Below are 15,190 nucleotides of genomic sequence, written 5' to 3' on the forward strand. Positions count from 1 at the left end.
AACGCCGACAGTCATCGAAACAGCACACGACCGGTTGGACCTAGCCAGCCATGCATGGATCTGACTGTTTTTGACCAGATTAAAGTGTGTTATTTTTTTATTATCGGATAATCCACAGTTCATACTAATTCTACCCTTAATTAATAAACATTTTGGACACATGCTCTTATATATCTATTAAATAACAATTAGGTCAAATGTGCGAAATGCCTTTTTTAACCTTACATATTAATTTTTTTGACATAAATACTCTCTATTTATATGAATAATACCCAAAATACCCCCAACCACCCAAGACTACTCTCAGCCGTTGGCCACCACCGTCGACAGTCATCAAAACAGCACACGACTGGTTGGATCTAGCCAATCATGCATGCATGGATCTGGTTGTTTCTGACCAGATCAAAGGCTAAAAACGATTAGAATGGATATGGTCGTTTCCTGCCAAATCGATGCACAGTCAGCCATATCTGACCGGTCATGCACCGTTCCAACAATTGTCGATGGTGGCTAGTGGTAATGGCCAGCACTCGCCAGTTACTTTGGATGGCTGAGAGTATTTTATTAAATTTTAAACTTTTGTTGTTGTGATGTTTTAACAAAATTCTCAAATATTAGGGGTTAAAAGTAATACTTTGAATAATAATAATATTAAAAAGAAAAGATAATTCAATAAAAATACCTCCAATAATATTTTATTTCTTTCAATCAAATATATTAATTATTTATACTAGACAATTTAACCAAACCAAACGTGTTAATATGATATTTTTCGTTAATCTTGATGGTTATCTAGCTCGTAATACTTTTCAATTTATCACTATCTTTTAAAAAGATAATAAAAAATTTCCTAACCCAGACGAGAAGTCCGCCGCCCGCCAACTAAAGTCTCAAATTTACACCGAAGAAAGAGACGTAGACAAGTGATACAAGTCCAGTCGTCTAATGTTGAAGGTTTGCTTTGAGACGCCTCCCCATTGGCTGGCTGGCCGTACCTCAAAAGTTCCCTAATTCTACACCTTCCAGTATCTCTCTTCTTGCAGCACGTGAGAAGTAGAAATCATGGTACTTGGTGTCTTATTCTTCTCAAGTTTCAGCCAATAACATCTGCTTTTATGCAAGTTAATTTCAAACACTATTTAATACTCTTTTTGTAAATCAAACTGATCTTTCCATCAAACTTTATTCAAGAAAGAGAGCCGCATAAAGCCTGTACTCCGTTCCTCCCATAACATCTTTTTCTGCAAGCATGGGGTTCCAATCCTTGCCATTTCCCAAATTTCCCACTTTTTTCATTGTTCTCTTTTCCTTACTCTTATCTTTCAATACTTCGAAAAGCCAAAACTTGTTGCGTAGAGGCTCTTCACTATCAGTTGAAGATGCTTCAGACGTGTTATCATCCCCAGACAAAACTTTCACCTGTGGGTTTTATGGCCTTGGTCAAAATGCTTATTGGTTTTCAATCTGGTTCACCAATTCTAAAGAAAGAAGTGTTGTTTGGATGGCTAACCGTGACAGACCAGTCAATGGGCATGGCTCAAAAGTTACTTTCCGGCGAAATGGTGCCATGGTACTAACCGATGTTGATGATTCGGTAATTTGGATGACTAACACTACCTCTACCAGTGCTTATAGAGCAGAGCTTTTGGATACTGGAAATCTTGTTTTAACGAATGCAGATGGTAAAATTCTATGGCAAAGCTTTGATTATCCTAGCGATACACTTCTTCCAAACCAACTTTTTACAAAGAGCACACAGCTGATTTCCAGATTAGGTAAAGGAAATTATGCTTCTGGGTATTTTATGTCTTATTTTGATAATGATAATGTATTGAGATTGATGTATGATGGACCCGATATTTCAAGTGTGTATTGGCCTAATCCTGATTATAATGTGTGGCAAAATGGAAGAACATCGTATAACAGTAGTAGAATAGCTTTTTTAGATGAAACAGGCAGTTTCTTATCAAGTGACAAGTGGCAATTTAGAGCTTTTGATGTGGGCTTTGGGATCAAAAGAAGGCTAACTATGGATTATGATGGGAATCTCAGGCTTTATAGCCTCAACAATTTGACAGGATCATGGATGATTTCATGGCAAGCTATTATGGAGCAATGTAAAGTTCATGGGATTTGTGGTAGAAATGGGATTTGTGTATCTACACCAGAGCCCAAGTGCTCATGCCCTCCAGGCTATGAGGTAACTGAACCGGATAATTGGAACAAAGGTTGTAAGCCTAAGTTCAACAGAACTTGTTCAAACTCACAGCAACTGAAATTTATCGAGGTTCAAAAAGTAGATTTCTATGGGTTTGATCTCCATTACAGTAAGGCTACATCAATGGAATCTTGCAAGAAATTATGCTTGGATGATTGCCAGTGTGAAGCATTTAGCTATAGGCTGAACGGGGAAGGGCTTTGTTACACAAAAAGTGCACTTTTCAATGGCTACCGTTCTCCAACATTTCCAGGCAGCATATATTTGAAGTTTCCAGTCAGTGTTGAGGCATCAGAACCCGATAGTCTCAATGGCAGCAATCCTGTATGTCAAGAATCTATAATTATGATGGGATCACCTTCCATGTATGACACTACTGGCAAGAGAGTGAGATGGATTTATATGTACTGGTTTGCATTAGCTATTGGTGCAATTGAAGTTATCTTCCTTCTATTAGGTTGGTGGCTCGTTTATAGAAGACATGGTGTGCCATCTTTAATAGAAGACGGATATCGTGCACTTTCAACTCAGTTCAAGGGATTCAGTTATGCTGAACTCAAGAAGGCAACGAAAAATTTCAAAGAAGAAATTGGTAGAGGAGGTTCCGGGGCTGTGTTTAAGGGTGTTTTGGGAGATGAAAGGATGGTGGCTGTCAAGAGACTAACAGATTTGTATCAAGGAGAAGAAGTGTTTTGGGCAGAAGTGAGTATAATTGGAACAATCTATCACATGAACCTAGTGAGAATGTGGGGGTACTGTTCAGAAGGCAGACATAGACTCTTAGTCTATGAGTATGTGGAAAATCAATCACTGGACAAGCACATATTCTCACCAGGTTTTCTGGGATGGAAAGAAAGGTTCAAAGTTGCCTTGGGGACAGCCAAGGGTTTAGCTTATCTTCACCACGAGTGCCTGGAATGGGTTATTCATTGTGACGTGAAGCCTGAAAATATTCTTTTGGACAGTGAATTTGAGCCCAAGATTGCAGATTTTGGGCTGGCTAAGTTGTCTCAAAGGGGCAGCTATGGTTCTGAATTCTCTCAGATTCGAGGAACGAAAGGTTACATGGCTCCAGAGTGGGCTCTAAATCATCCTATTACTGCCAAAGTTGATGTTTACAGTTTTGGAGTTGTGATTCTAGAGATGTTGAAAGGAATTAGGCTTTCAAATTGGGTGGTAGAGGATGGTGAGGAGCAGGAATCGAAGCTGACAAGATACACCAGATGCGTGAAAAGGAAAATTCAATGTGGAGAGAACACATGGATAGAGGACATGGTGGATCCAACATTGAATGGAAAGTTTAGTGAGAAACAGGTTGCAGCATTGGTTGAAATTGGTATATCCTGTGTGGAGGAAGATCGAAACAAGAGACCAACGATGGATTCAGTAGTCCGGACCCTGTTGGAATGTGAAACTGAATCTGAAGTCCCCAGTCCAGGCAATCACTAACTGCACTTCAGCTGTAAACATCTTCCCTTTTCTAGCTAGAGTATATTTTTGTGCTTTCATGATTAGGATACACAGTTTATCGTGTAAGATCAGCTTAAAGCATTTTCAGATGTAGCATATGAACAAAATAAAAGAATGCTTATATTCCAGAAAAGAACAATTTTGATTATGTTTGACAGTATTAGGTCATCAGAGAAAAGAGGAAAAAGAAATTATTATAAAATCAGAGGAAAAAGAAGAAAGAATTAAAATTGCTGGTTTTTTATTACTGGTAGCCACAAAAACAAAAACATAGAGGTTATTAATTTTAAAACTGATTGTTATCATATTATGCATTATTAAGTTGAACAAGTAAGATATTTTATCATATTTGATCAGATACTCATCACAAACCCTGATCTAATTGGATTCAGAAGCAAACTCGAATTAATCTTTTTAACTGTCTGCTGCTTGTAATATGAGTGTATTTGATTGGCAAGCAACATCATTTCTCAGTGAATGAGCAGATTTTCATTATACAAGTAGAGACTAAACAAGAAATTGACCATCCATAGCTGGAATCATCACCTCAAACAGCTCAACAAACACTGGCACAAAGAAAAATGAAAAATTATGTCTTTCAGATCACGGAAAAAATGTACTGTTCAATGTTCATGGCTTCATGCATTAAGATAAGGAGGTATGAATTATTAATAAGAATCCGGTAGTTATTAATATTCAAACATTTTTATTCTTATGCGAGGATGTGATTAATATGTAAAACATATTCATATTCCAATATTCATTTACAATACAATCAATTTCAGTTTAAAAAACTCCATGGAATATATGCGGAAATAAATGACAAACCTCCAGCCATAGCAATTACTTCTTTGATCTTCTTGCTCCTTTATGAATTACAGGATCTTCCACTTGACTGCAATTTTGGGTGATGGTTTTGGGAATAAAAAATGCATCGAATGGGGACCTGTAAACTTCTCTTTCTTATATGCAGTTGTCTTTCCATCAAAGACAACTGCCCAAGAGACACAACCGTATGACCACATCAACAGGGACCAAAATGTAATTAAGGAGAAGTGCAGGACCATATTGTAAAAGTCTAACATATAGTCCCTGACAAGTGACTCTAATTTTTGGTGATAAAAGATACCCCATTTGTGATTAAATTAAGTATATTGATACATTAAAGAATTTTGATTTAATGCCAATGAAAATCGCTTCCTAATATTTTTCTTATGAATTACCGTTTTGGACATGATTTTGAAAATATCTAAGTTTCTATTAGGTTGTGGTTGTATGGATTAGGGTAATTTTGTCTCATTTATGCTGTTTAGGGGGGTAAAATTGTCATATTTTAAGGGCTGATTTTTGTCACTTTTCAATTGTGTAGGGACTAAACTGAAATTTTGCAATTTCACTATAAAGAAAAGTGGCGATCGCGTGTAACAGGAAAGCTCTGCCATCCATAGAGTTTTTCCGACGACCCTTTTCGCTTCCACCTCCGGCGACTGGGGCGTGTGGCGGGGTCTTCTCTGTCGGCCTGGGGTCTCCTGGAGGTCACCAAATCATCGCTATTGGCAATCGCGCCAGCCGTGCCAACCACCACTCCGCGACGCTTCGTCTTCCATCGCGTCGTTTCGTATTTCCGGGGGCCATTTTTTTGGCCGTTTCCCCCGGTGACCTTTCTTTCCAGCTCCCCAAGGTTATATCTTCATTCCCCCATAGCCGGATATCCGCTGTCCAAGCTTCAGCACACCGCGAAAACCCGCCGGAATCCCGGTTTTTGCCTCGCGACTCTTTCCTCTTCCAGGCCGATCCTGCTCAATTTTCCGGCGACTTCTCACCTCCGCCTGGACCTGATTCGAACTCCCCATCACCAGAGCTTTCCATCGGTCCCTTTGTTCCCATTTCCTTCCGCCACCGGTTTTTCCTCCGGAGACCCCGCCGGAAAATTTACCGTTTTCCCGCGAACCGCGGCTGTTCGTATGCCGGGCTGTCCATTGGTGCGTTTTCGCCCCTTTTCGCACATACTCGCTGTCGGTTACCTCCTCTGCCTCCATGTCACAATCCGTTTCCAACCGTTTCGGCGCTCCTCATCACAACCATCATGAGCGCTAAGCTCCCGGTTGTCGTACGGCATAGCGATCGGGATTGACTCCACGACTCTCCTCATCAGCTCTCGACTTTTGGATTTCCCGATTAAGGACATTTGGGTCGTTTGTGCTTCGGATTATATTTGTTTTTCGTTTCATTATTGATTTGATACGTTATATGATTTGGGCATAATGTTTTGAGGCCTATTGTTGTCCCTTGTGATTTAGATGTTTTCAAGAAACTTGTTGCATGATCACCGGTGGTTTGGAATAATTAAATAGAATATGCTTACATTACTTCGCATCGTATTGTATTGAGTTGTTTGGATTTTATTTATTTCTACTAGGTTGCGTTTATTGTGAAGATTGGTTGGATTGGAATATTACGTGTTGAACAGATTGTATTGTTTATCGCGTACTCAACTAGTGGTATTTGCTTGTAGTCGTTTATGCGACGTTCATGATGTCTTTAACCAATCGAACTTGAGTGATCGGGTATACAGGATAAATATACCTGAGTGTCCGGAACCAGTTCATTGATTTCCCTTGCCTGTGAGGTTTAGGGATCCGTGAGGGTGAGGAACTTGGGTGCGTCCGGTCTCGTGTCGGACAAAACCGTAACGCAACATTTTATTATAAAGTTTTCATTAGTTTTATTGCACTATTTCATTATTTGCATTGTATTCTATTTAGTTTTCATTAATCCATTGCCATTTCATTTTCGCTACTTAATCCACAAGAAAATACATTAGGTGGTTAGTCCTTGCTCCCCTGGCTTTCGATCCTGGCTTAACCGCTAGCTACGGGTACTTGTTTAAGTTTTAGACTGTGACGATAGGTCTTTAACAAAATTGGCAGCCGTTGCCCGGTGAGCAACGTCTTTTGACTTTGTTTGTTTGGGTAGTTATAGTTTTTATTCTAGGTTAATTTAATCTTTGTTGTTTTTGTTGTTTTATTGGTGTTTATTTTCTTCTGTGATTATTTGTTTTGGGTGATTGTTTTAAATTTGTGTCCCGTTTAGTTTGTCTCTTTGCTTTTTAGTTAATTATTTTCTTTTTAGGTTGTTTCGTAATTTCATTTATCCTTTTGTTTCTATTTTTATTTTCATGTGGCATAGGTGTTTCCTTTGTGTTGTTTTTGTTTTGCAGGCACTTTGCAAATTGGGAAAAACGCTTCAAGCGTGTCCGTGAGCATTGAAGATACCTGCACGTCCCGATTGTAAATTCTCCGTTAACGTTTTGATTTTTGTCCTTATTAATAATCTGTTTAGGTTGCATTGATAAATTTATTTTGCTTAAACATTTGTTGTGGAAATTTCTTGCGTATAGTTTTCGTTAGATTTTTAGATTTTTTTTAGTTTGTTTCTGTGCTTAAATAAAATTTGTTTTCTTAGTTTGTCATTGAGTTTATTTTCTTTGACTTTGTTGCTATGCGTTGCTTGTTGGCCTTTTGTGTGTTTTTGGTGATGCATTGCAAACTAAAGGTCTTTTAACGAAGAGTTATTCCCTTTGAATCTTGAATTGAACGCTACATTGTAAAGATAGAAAACAAGCACGTAGGATTGCTGACCAGGATGAACCCCGCCATGTGCCCCTTAGCCAACATTTCGCGGGTACCCACCACCTACACGTCAGCCTCATGTATCCATATCCCCCATGTCCAGAACAATACAGGCCACTATGAGCCAAAACTAGTGTCTCCATTGTGCCAAATTATTCATGGGAATTTAAAATGGGGAGCCAAACAAACACTTAGATGATTTTTAGAGGTTTTGCTCCATAGTTAGACTTCACATGTTAAGAAGATGTCGTGCGCTTAATTTTTGTTCCCATTTTGCACTTAAGTATCGAGCCAAACAGTGGCATCAATTCTTGGTGCACAGGGTCCATTATCTCTTTGACCCCATGCAATGAAGGTTCCTAAAAAGTAGTATCCCATTGTTAAAACCAACAGCCTACGACGAGCCCATTACTAGTTTCGCGGTCACTTTGATGGCGAGGATTTATGAGAGTTTGGGGAAAAACGTTTGAAGAAATGCTTAGGAAGTGTCCCTCATGCATCCCTCGGTGGCAATGAGTCGAGTTTCTGACGGCCTCACAAGAGGCATAGGAATATGTATACCGCCTCTGTGGAGGAACTTTATGCACAGGACTAGAATGAGTTTATGGCAACTCTTCGAGACCTAAGTGAAAATTCAAGGCACCACATTTCTGCGTCTAGAATGCTATCCCTCCATGGCAGCCATCCAGAGGTGGCGTGATGAGGTGTCACGGTTCGATGAACATTATTTTCCAAGTTAAGGTGTTGGCCCACCGATTTGACCAGTTTGTATCTATACAGGGCACCCCGAAATCGAATCCTCTCAGAAGGTGAATCAGGAGTTTTGCATGCACATCCACTCTTGACGCATCCAGATTGAGAACCTGCCCCTGACCCGTTTGGGACACGTGCAGTTGTCACAAGGCTTCCAGACGAGCGATCCGTAATCGACCACAATACAATCCTGGTGTCGTACCCACCACTATTTTTCATGGAAGCCACAACACCCTCAGAATGTCCTATAACTGCCATACCGGAACACCTTCAAATCAGCAAGGCCATTATAGGGAGCACCTTCCATCCAACACCCATCACCAGGTTCTCACACTCCCGTTCATCAGCCTACTCCGGTGTCTGTTCTTTAGAATCAATGATGGCTCCCAATTGCTTCAAACCATGCAGACTAACACAGCTGAATGCTAGTTTCCAGGAATTTAAGAGCAGAATACCCAACTTCCATTCCCATTCCCATCTAGTAGTAAGCTAGAGACCCAGATTGGTCAATAGCCGCACAGTCAAAGGAGGGAACCAGGCCTTTGCCTATTCCGTCCTAGGGTAACCCTAGTGGGTTCTCAGCAGAGAGGTTTTTTTCCGAACAGCTAAGGCCTGATGACTCTTCGGAGCGGCCGAGAGCTATTTAGGCCTTTAGGAAGTAAATTCCAGGGGGTCATAGAAAGACCTTCGTAGGTATGGACCAAGCAAAGAGAGTGATAGTGAGCCTCTTGTTGAGTGATGTTCGAGACCCGGTTAAGTGAAAAAGTTGGGGAGAATGACCCATTCCCCTGCATCGTACATACCGAGATCACCCTTCCTCAGGGCTTAGAGCGGCCCCAAATTTTCCCCACTCTAGGAAAAAGCGCTAGGGATGGATGAAATGATTGAGTTGTGTTAAGACGGTGCAGATTACATCCACTCTTAGGGATGCCATAGCAAGTACCTGCTTTATCCAAAGCCTCAAACGACTTGTGGCACGCAAAAGAGATAAAATGAAATCTCACAACCTAAGACTGTACATTTTACGGAAAAATGTAAGTGCGGTTGCTCAAACGCAATTCCCCCAACGTTAAAAGATCCAAGCTCCTATTATTCTTGTGTGATAGGTAATGTTCAACGATTGATAGTAGCACTCCTTAGACTTAGGGGCGGGCGTGAACTTATTCCCATTCCGGGAGTATAAACAGTTTAACTTAGGTGAGCTCAAGTCGACTGAAGTCATACTACAGTTAGCTGACACGATCGGTCAAAATCTATGGGCCTAATTAGAGACGTGTTATTAAGGTTGAGGAAAATAATTCGGTGGTTTTCTGGTCTAGACATGGAGTATACGTAGCAGTGAAGTATGGCCACCGATTATTTGGAGACCTTTTTATGTACGCGCAATGCTGGCATTGAACTGTAGATCTGGAGAGATGAAGGTCTTTGGGGAATAGAAATTGAGGACTTATGTGGTAATGCTGGGTTAGGGACCCCAATGCCGTGAGGACGATAACGAGTGTCATGTTGATGCTATTGACAGTCTGGGGAGGTCTGCCCACCAGATGTTATGTGATATGCCAATTTACACTCTTATTGAATCCATTTGGTGAGACGTATCTAGCTTTGAGTGTGTTGTGAGATATTCAGGAGTTAGTGCGTATACAGCTAGGTCGCCCACTTTAGAGCGTCGACCCTTGGACACATCAAGTATGAAAACTTACCAATGTGTCTAAGACGGGACACAACCGAGGTCCATTGAGTCTCACCACAATCTTAGGTTGACAAGCCTGGCCTGAGACTCTAAGTATTTTTCGCCTAGGAACCCCACAAGAATTACCCGTGATTCATTGCCGCCAACTCTAGATATGACAAGAGTGAAAGATTAGTGGCGGTCTTGATAAGCAACATAAGAAGCAACGCGTTGGCGGTAGCCGATTTGACGTAGGGGATTGCCCTGTCTTTGTTGCAGCAATCGCCAATACTTTTGTGAGGAGAACTCCTAAACAGGTGCAATGAAGCTCAAAGAGGGTTAAACCCGAACATGAGGAGCGGTAGTTGAAGAAAGAGGTGATCAAACTGGATTGATACGGTATCATTTACTATATCCGACAGCCAAGGGGTGAGTTCCAACCCCATTTTGTACCTAAAAGAGTGGCCCTCACTGTTGTTGAAATGTAAAAAGGGTAGCGAATCTCCCAACACCCCCGGTACTCCACACAGGAGGAGACGTTTGCATGATTACTAGGAAGCTCAACCTAGCCACTAGGAAAATCCTTCCCGCTCCACATTTATTGACCAACATCCTAGAAAAATGCAGGGCAAGCTTTCGATTGTTTTCTGGATGGCTATTCCGATATAACCAGTACCAGTTGCCCCCGAAGAACGGAAAAGACCCGTTCTCATTCCTTTTGGCGTTTTGCCTTTCGTCGCATGCCCTTGCGGTTGTGCATGCACCGGCACGTTTTCAGGTGCTGGTATCCGATATTTTCTCGACATGGGTGGTCAATCCTTGAAGTTCTCATGGATGATTTTCTTGTGTTTGGTACATCTTTGGATGATTGTTCGAAAAAAACTCGAGTTTGGTGTTTGTAACGTTTGCAAAGAGACCAATCTATGTCTTGCTTAGTGGGAAAAGAGCCTCTTCATGGTTCAAGAGGGAGAATTGTCTTAGGTTCATGGTAGTTCCAAGGAGGGGGATATCACGTGGATAAGGCAAGGTGTTGATAGAGGTGATTTTCTAAACTTACCCCCGCTTCGTCGGTCAAACAATATTAGCATCTTTCCTAGGCCATGTCAAGGCTTTATGGCGTTTCTCCAGAATTCAATTGTAGCAAGATCTCCAAGCCTTGGTGTGATTTTCTTGCTAAGATGTGCCATTTGTTTTTGATGACTCTGTAGATGTAGCCTTTACCATTTTGAATGAAGCTTGACCACAAGCACCCATTATCAACCTCCTGCATGTGCAACCTACCTTTTGAGTGATGTGGTGAGCGTCGGACTATAGCCATTGTTGCACTCCTTGGCCCAACGGGGAATAAAAAGCCTTGTGGATACTACGTGCAAGCAAGACCTCTCCGATGCTCAAGGTAATTACACACCACGGAGAAAGAGTTGCTTGCGGTTAGTGGTTTCCCTTGATAAGTTCCGGTCTTATCTTCTTGGGTCTAGGATAGTTGTCTTTACAGACCACGTTACAGTCAGGTATTTGTTAGCCAAGAAAGACACTAAGCTAGACTAATTCGATGGATTTGTTTGTGCAAGAGTTGATCTAGAAATCAAAGATAAAAAGGGTAGTGATAAGTGGTCGCACGACCCTGTCTAGACTCTTCAGAGTTGTCCTAGCCAATGTTGTGAATGAATCTTTCCGGATGAGCAATTGTTTGCGATATCCCAATCCAAAGCACATTGGTATGCCCATATCGCAATTACTGGCCGTGGACACTTACCATTAGGTGGACCAAAACTCAGAAAGATCATTTCTTTGCAACCATCAGCATTATTTTTGGAGAAACCTGGACTTTTCGGGTGTGTGCGGACCAGATAGTTAGGAGATGTGGTTCCCGACCACAGTTTAGGATGTACTTGCATTTTGTCATTCTTATGCTTGTGGTGGTCATTATAGTGGGCAAAGAGACCGCTTTAACAGGTCTCCAGCGTGGTTTCTATTGGCCTCCTCTTTTTCGTGAGCATTCTTTTATTGCTGCTTGTACTCTGTCAAAAGTAGGGAATAATTGGTAGACGAGATATGATGCCCTGAATCCTATTTTGATTGTGGAAGTGTTTGATGTGTGGGGTAATTGATTTCATGGGTCCATTTCCCTCATCTTTTGGCTTTGAATATCTTTGCTTGCAGTTGATTATGTGTCTAATGAGTAGAAGCCATTGCCACTAGACCAATGATCTAAGGTGCGTCAACTTTGTTCAATCCGCCATCTTAGCCATTTCGGTCCATCCGCGCGCAATCTCAGTGATGGTGGCTCACATTTCACATAGACACTTTGCTTACTATTGAAAAAGTACTCAATCACCCATCGAGTTGCCACACCTTATCACCCTCAACTAGTGTACAAGTGGAACGTGCTAATAGGGAAATTAAGACTATCTTAGAGAAAATGACGGCCCGATCGAAGGATTTGGTCAATGCGTCTGAATGATGTCACTTGGGCTATCGACCGCAATCGTCACCCCTATTGGCATGTCCCTTATCGGTTTGTTTTTGGAAAGCATGCCATTACCTGTAAAGCAACTTGAACATAGAGCATATTGGGCCACAAGGAAATTCAATTTTATATGACCACGGCCGGGGACCCATAGGAAACTCAACTTTCGGAGTTAGATGAGCTAAGACACGAAGCTTATGGAACTCTCGCATCTCTAAAGAGAAACTAAGCTTTTTCACGATAACACATTGTTAGGAAGTCTTCTCTCATAATCAAAAAGTGTGGCTCTTTAACTCTAAGCTTCGCCTCTTTCCGGGGAAGCTTCGGTCACGGTGGGATGGCCCTTTATGTTCTTAATGTTTCTCTTCACGGAGCTGTTGAAATCCAAACCCAAAACGGGACAGTTTTTAAGGTGAATGGCCAAAGACTTAACCTATGTCGATGGCATTAATGATGGAGAGGTGATTGAGGTGTTTTCTTATTAGAACCCATTAGCCATGTCGTGCATTGAGTCTGTCTGAAGACTTTAAACTAGCGGTTGTGGGAGGCACCCATCTTTGTAAATTTGTTTTTATTGCTTTTAGTTTTGTTGTTTTTGTCTTCGCAGGATTGGTCATGTTTGGAAACCATTAACTAGTCCAAGGCTACGCCTATGCATGCTTCACAACTCTGTGTGACAGCCCCCACCATTGTTCTCAGGTTTGTATCTCCACCTTACATGCTATTATTGTTAGATTTTCTTGTTTCTCAAATTTGTTGGAGGATTTTAATGTTATTTGATCATATTGCCATTTGAGATCATTGGATGCTAGTGGGAGGATATTTGTAGTTGTGGGTCATTGAGGACAATGACATTTGAAGTTGGGGAGTGTTGTTTGATTTTATATTTTTGTGAAGTGTTGTTATGAGACTTTTTGGAGATGTGTGATATTTTGTGAAGTGTTATTGATGATGCTGTTTGTGGAGAGTGTGCTTAAATTTTTGTGGCATGATGATGTTTTTGTTGAAAATATTGAATCTTGTCTGTAAGTGCCAAAAGTGGTTAAAGTGAACTAAAGTGAGTTATTTTTAAATTTTTTCATGAATTCATGCATAATTACACCATTTTAGAAGCAATTAAAGTGCTATTGAAAGGTTTTGTGAGGTTTTTGAAAATTTTTGTGCAACTGGTTTTAAACATTGAACTATTGGTTCTGTTTTGTGCTAGGTTGTCCATAATTGTGGTTAGCATGTTTTGTGTAAATGTCAGGTGTTTTAGTGTTTATGCAAGTCTCCCACATATTTTACATGCCCTGGAGCAAATTTTCATTTATTATCCTGCCTGTATTAGGTGCTTAAATGTTGCTTGATGATTTTGGTTTTGATTTGTTAGCCTAGTTACTCAGTGATTACGACTCGAGGGGTGTTCTACACCTAATCCCCTAAAGCTATTCTGCTTGGGATGGTTGGCCTAAAGCTCGTTACATGGGTCCTCTAGAAAGCTTAAGAAATCATTACTAGATCATGAGCTTTATAAAAAAAGAAAAGAAATAAGAAATAAAGTCTTGACTTGTAGCCTAGTTGGTTCGGTGAGTAAGTTCGAGGAGTGTTTCCATTTAGTGCCCTATAGCCGTTTGGTTTGGGAGTCATTGACCTAAAACCCGTTACACGGACCTTCTAGAAAGCTTAAGAAGTTAAGACAAGAAAAAAAAAAAAAAAAAAAAAAAAAGGGTGATGAATAAAAGAAATTATATGTAAAATCTTGTGTGAAAATGAGCATTATTTGCGTGTCAATAAGTTGGGGAGTTTTGCATGACATTTTAACATTGTGATATGAATGAAATGTGTTTTGAGAAGCTTGAATGGAGTGGCAATCTTGACAGAAACTTTAGTTCTTTATTTAGGATTGTGTTTTACTTGTATGTTCAAATTCTCACTTTACCTTTTGAATGATTCTGGTTGTTGATGATTGTTGTGGTATGGTTTTGTGAGAAGTTGAAAGAGTTCCTTAACTTACTCGAGGACGAGCAAAGAGTAAGTTGGGGAGTGTGTTAGAGTCATGAAAGTGACTCTATTTTGGTGATAAAAATACCCCATTTGTGTTAATTGAAGTATATTGAGACATTAAAGATTTATGAATTTATTCATGAAAAATCGCTTCCTATATATTTTCTTTGATTTAACGTTGTTGGAATGATGTTGAAATATGAGTTGATATTAGTTGTGGTTTATGGATTAGGTAATTTTGTCTCATTATAGCTGTTTAGGGGGTAAAATGTCATATTTAAAGGGGCTGATTTTGTCACTTTTCAATTGTGCAGGGCTAAAAAACTGAAATTTTGCAATATGCACTATAAAAGAAAAGTGCAGATCGCGTGAACAGGAGGCTGCCATCCATAGATTTTTCCGGCGACCCTTCGTCTTCCACTCCGGCGACCCTTCGTCTTCCACCTCCGGCGACTCTTCGGCTTCCCGACCACATATCACCATCATCGCTTCATCACCACCGTGAGCCAACCACTACGCCGCGACGCTTCGTCTTCCACCGCGTCGTTTCGTCTTCCCGGCCAGTTTGGCCGTTTTTCGGTGACTTTCCAGCTCCCCAGGGTAGATCTTCATTCCCATACCGGATCCAGCATTTCCAAGCTCAGCCGCCGCGAAAACCGCCGGAATCCGCGGTTTTGCCGTCGCGACTCTTCTCTTCCGGCAGATCCTGCTCATTTCCGGCGACTTCTCACCTCCCCGGCCCTGATCTGAACTCCCCCATCACCAGCTTTCCATCGGTACCTTTGGTTCCCATTTCCGCCACCGTTTTCCGGAGACCCCCCGGAACATTAACGTTTTCCGGCGAACCGCGGCTGTTCTATTCGGGCTGTCCATTGTCGTTTTCGCCCCTTTTCCGCACCATATCCTGTCGGTTACCTCCTCTCCGCATGGTCAACTCCGTTTCCCGTTTCGGCCTCCGTCATCACCATCATGACGTCTAAGCTCCCGTT

At 41.1% G+C, this 15,190-nt stretch overlaps 1 protein-coding gene across 1 annotated transcript; it reads left to right on the forward strand.

Annotated features, from left to right (window-relative positions):
* The first annotated feature begins 1,112 nt into the window (after positions 1-1,112).
* On the forward strand, positions 1,113-3,752 carry LOC116111968 (putative receptor protein kinase ZmPK1). The gene has a single exon (XM_031398141.1). It carries the CDS (start codon positions 1,250-1,252, stop codon positions 3,665-3,667), a length of 2,418 nt encoding a protein of 805 aa, XP_031254001.1. The 5' UTR covers positions 1,113-1,249; the 3' UTR covers positions 3,668-3,752.
* Positions 3,753-15,190: the final 11,438 nt, after the last annotated feature.

The sequence above is a fragment of the Pistacia vera genome, unplaced genomic scaffold (assembly GCF_008641045.1).
Source record: "Pistacia vera cultivar Batoury unplaced genomic scaffold, PisVer_v2 Contig655, whole genome shotgun sequence".
In the NCBI taxonomy this organism is placed as follows: domain Eukaryota; kingdom Viridiplantae; phylum Streptophyta; class Magnoliopsida; order Sapindales; family Anacardiaceae; genus Pistacia; species Pistacia vera.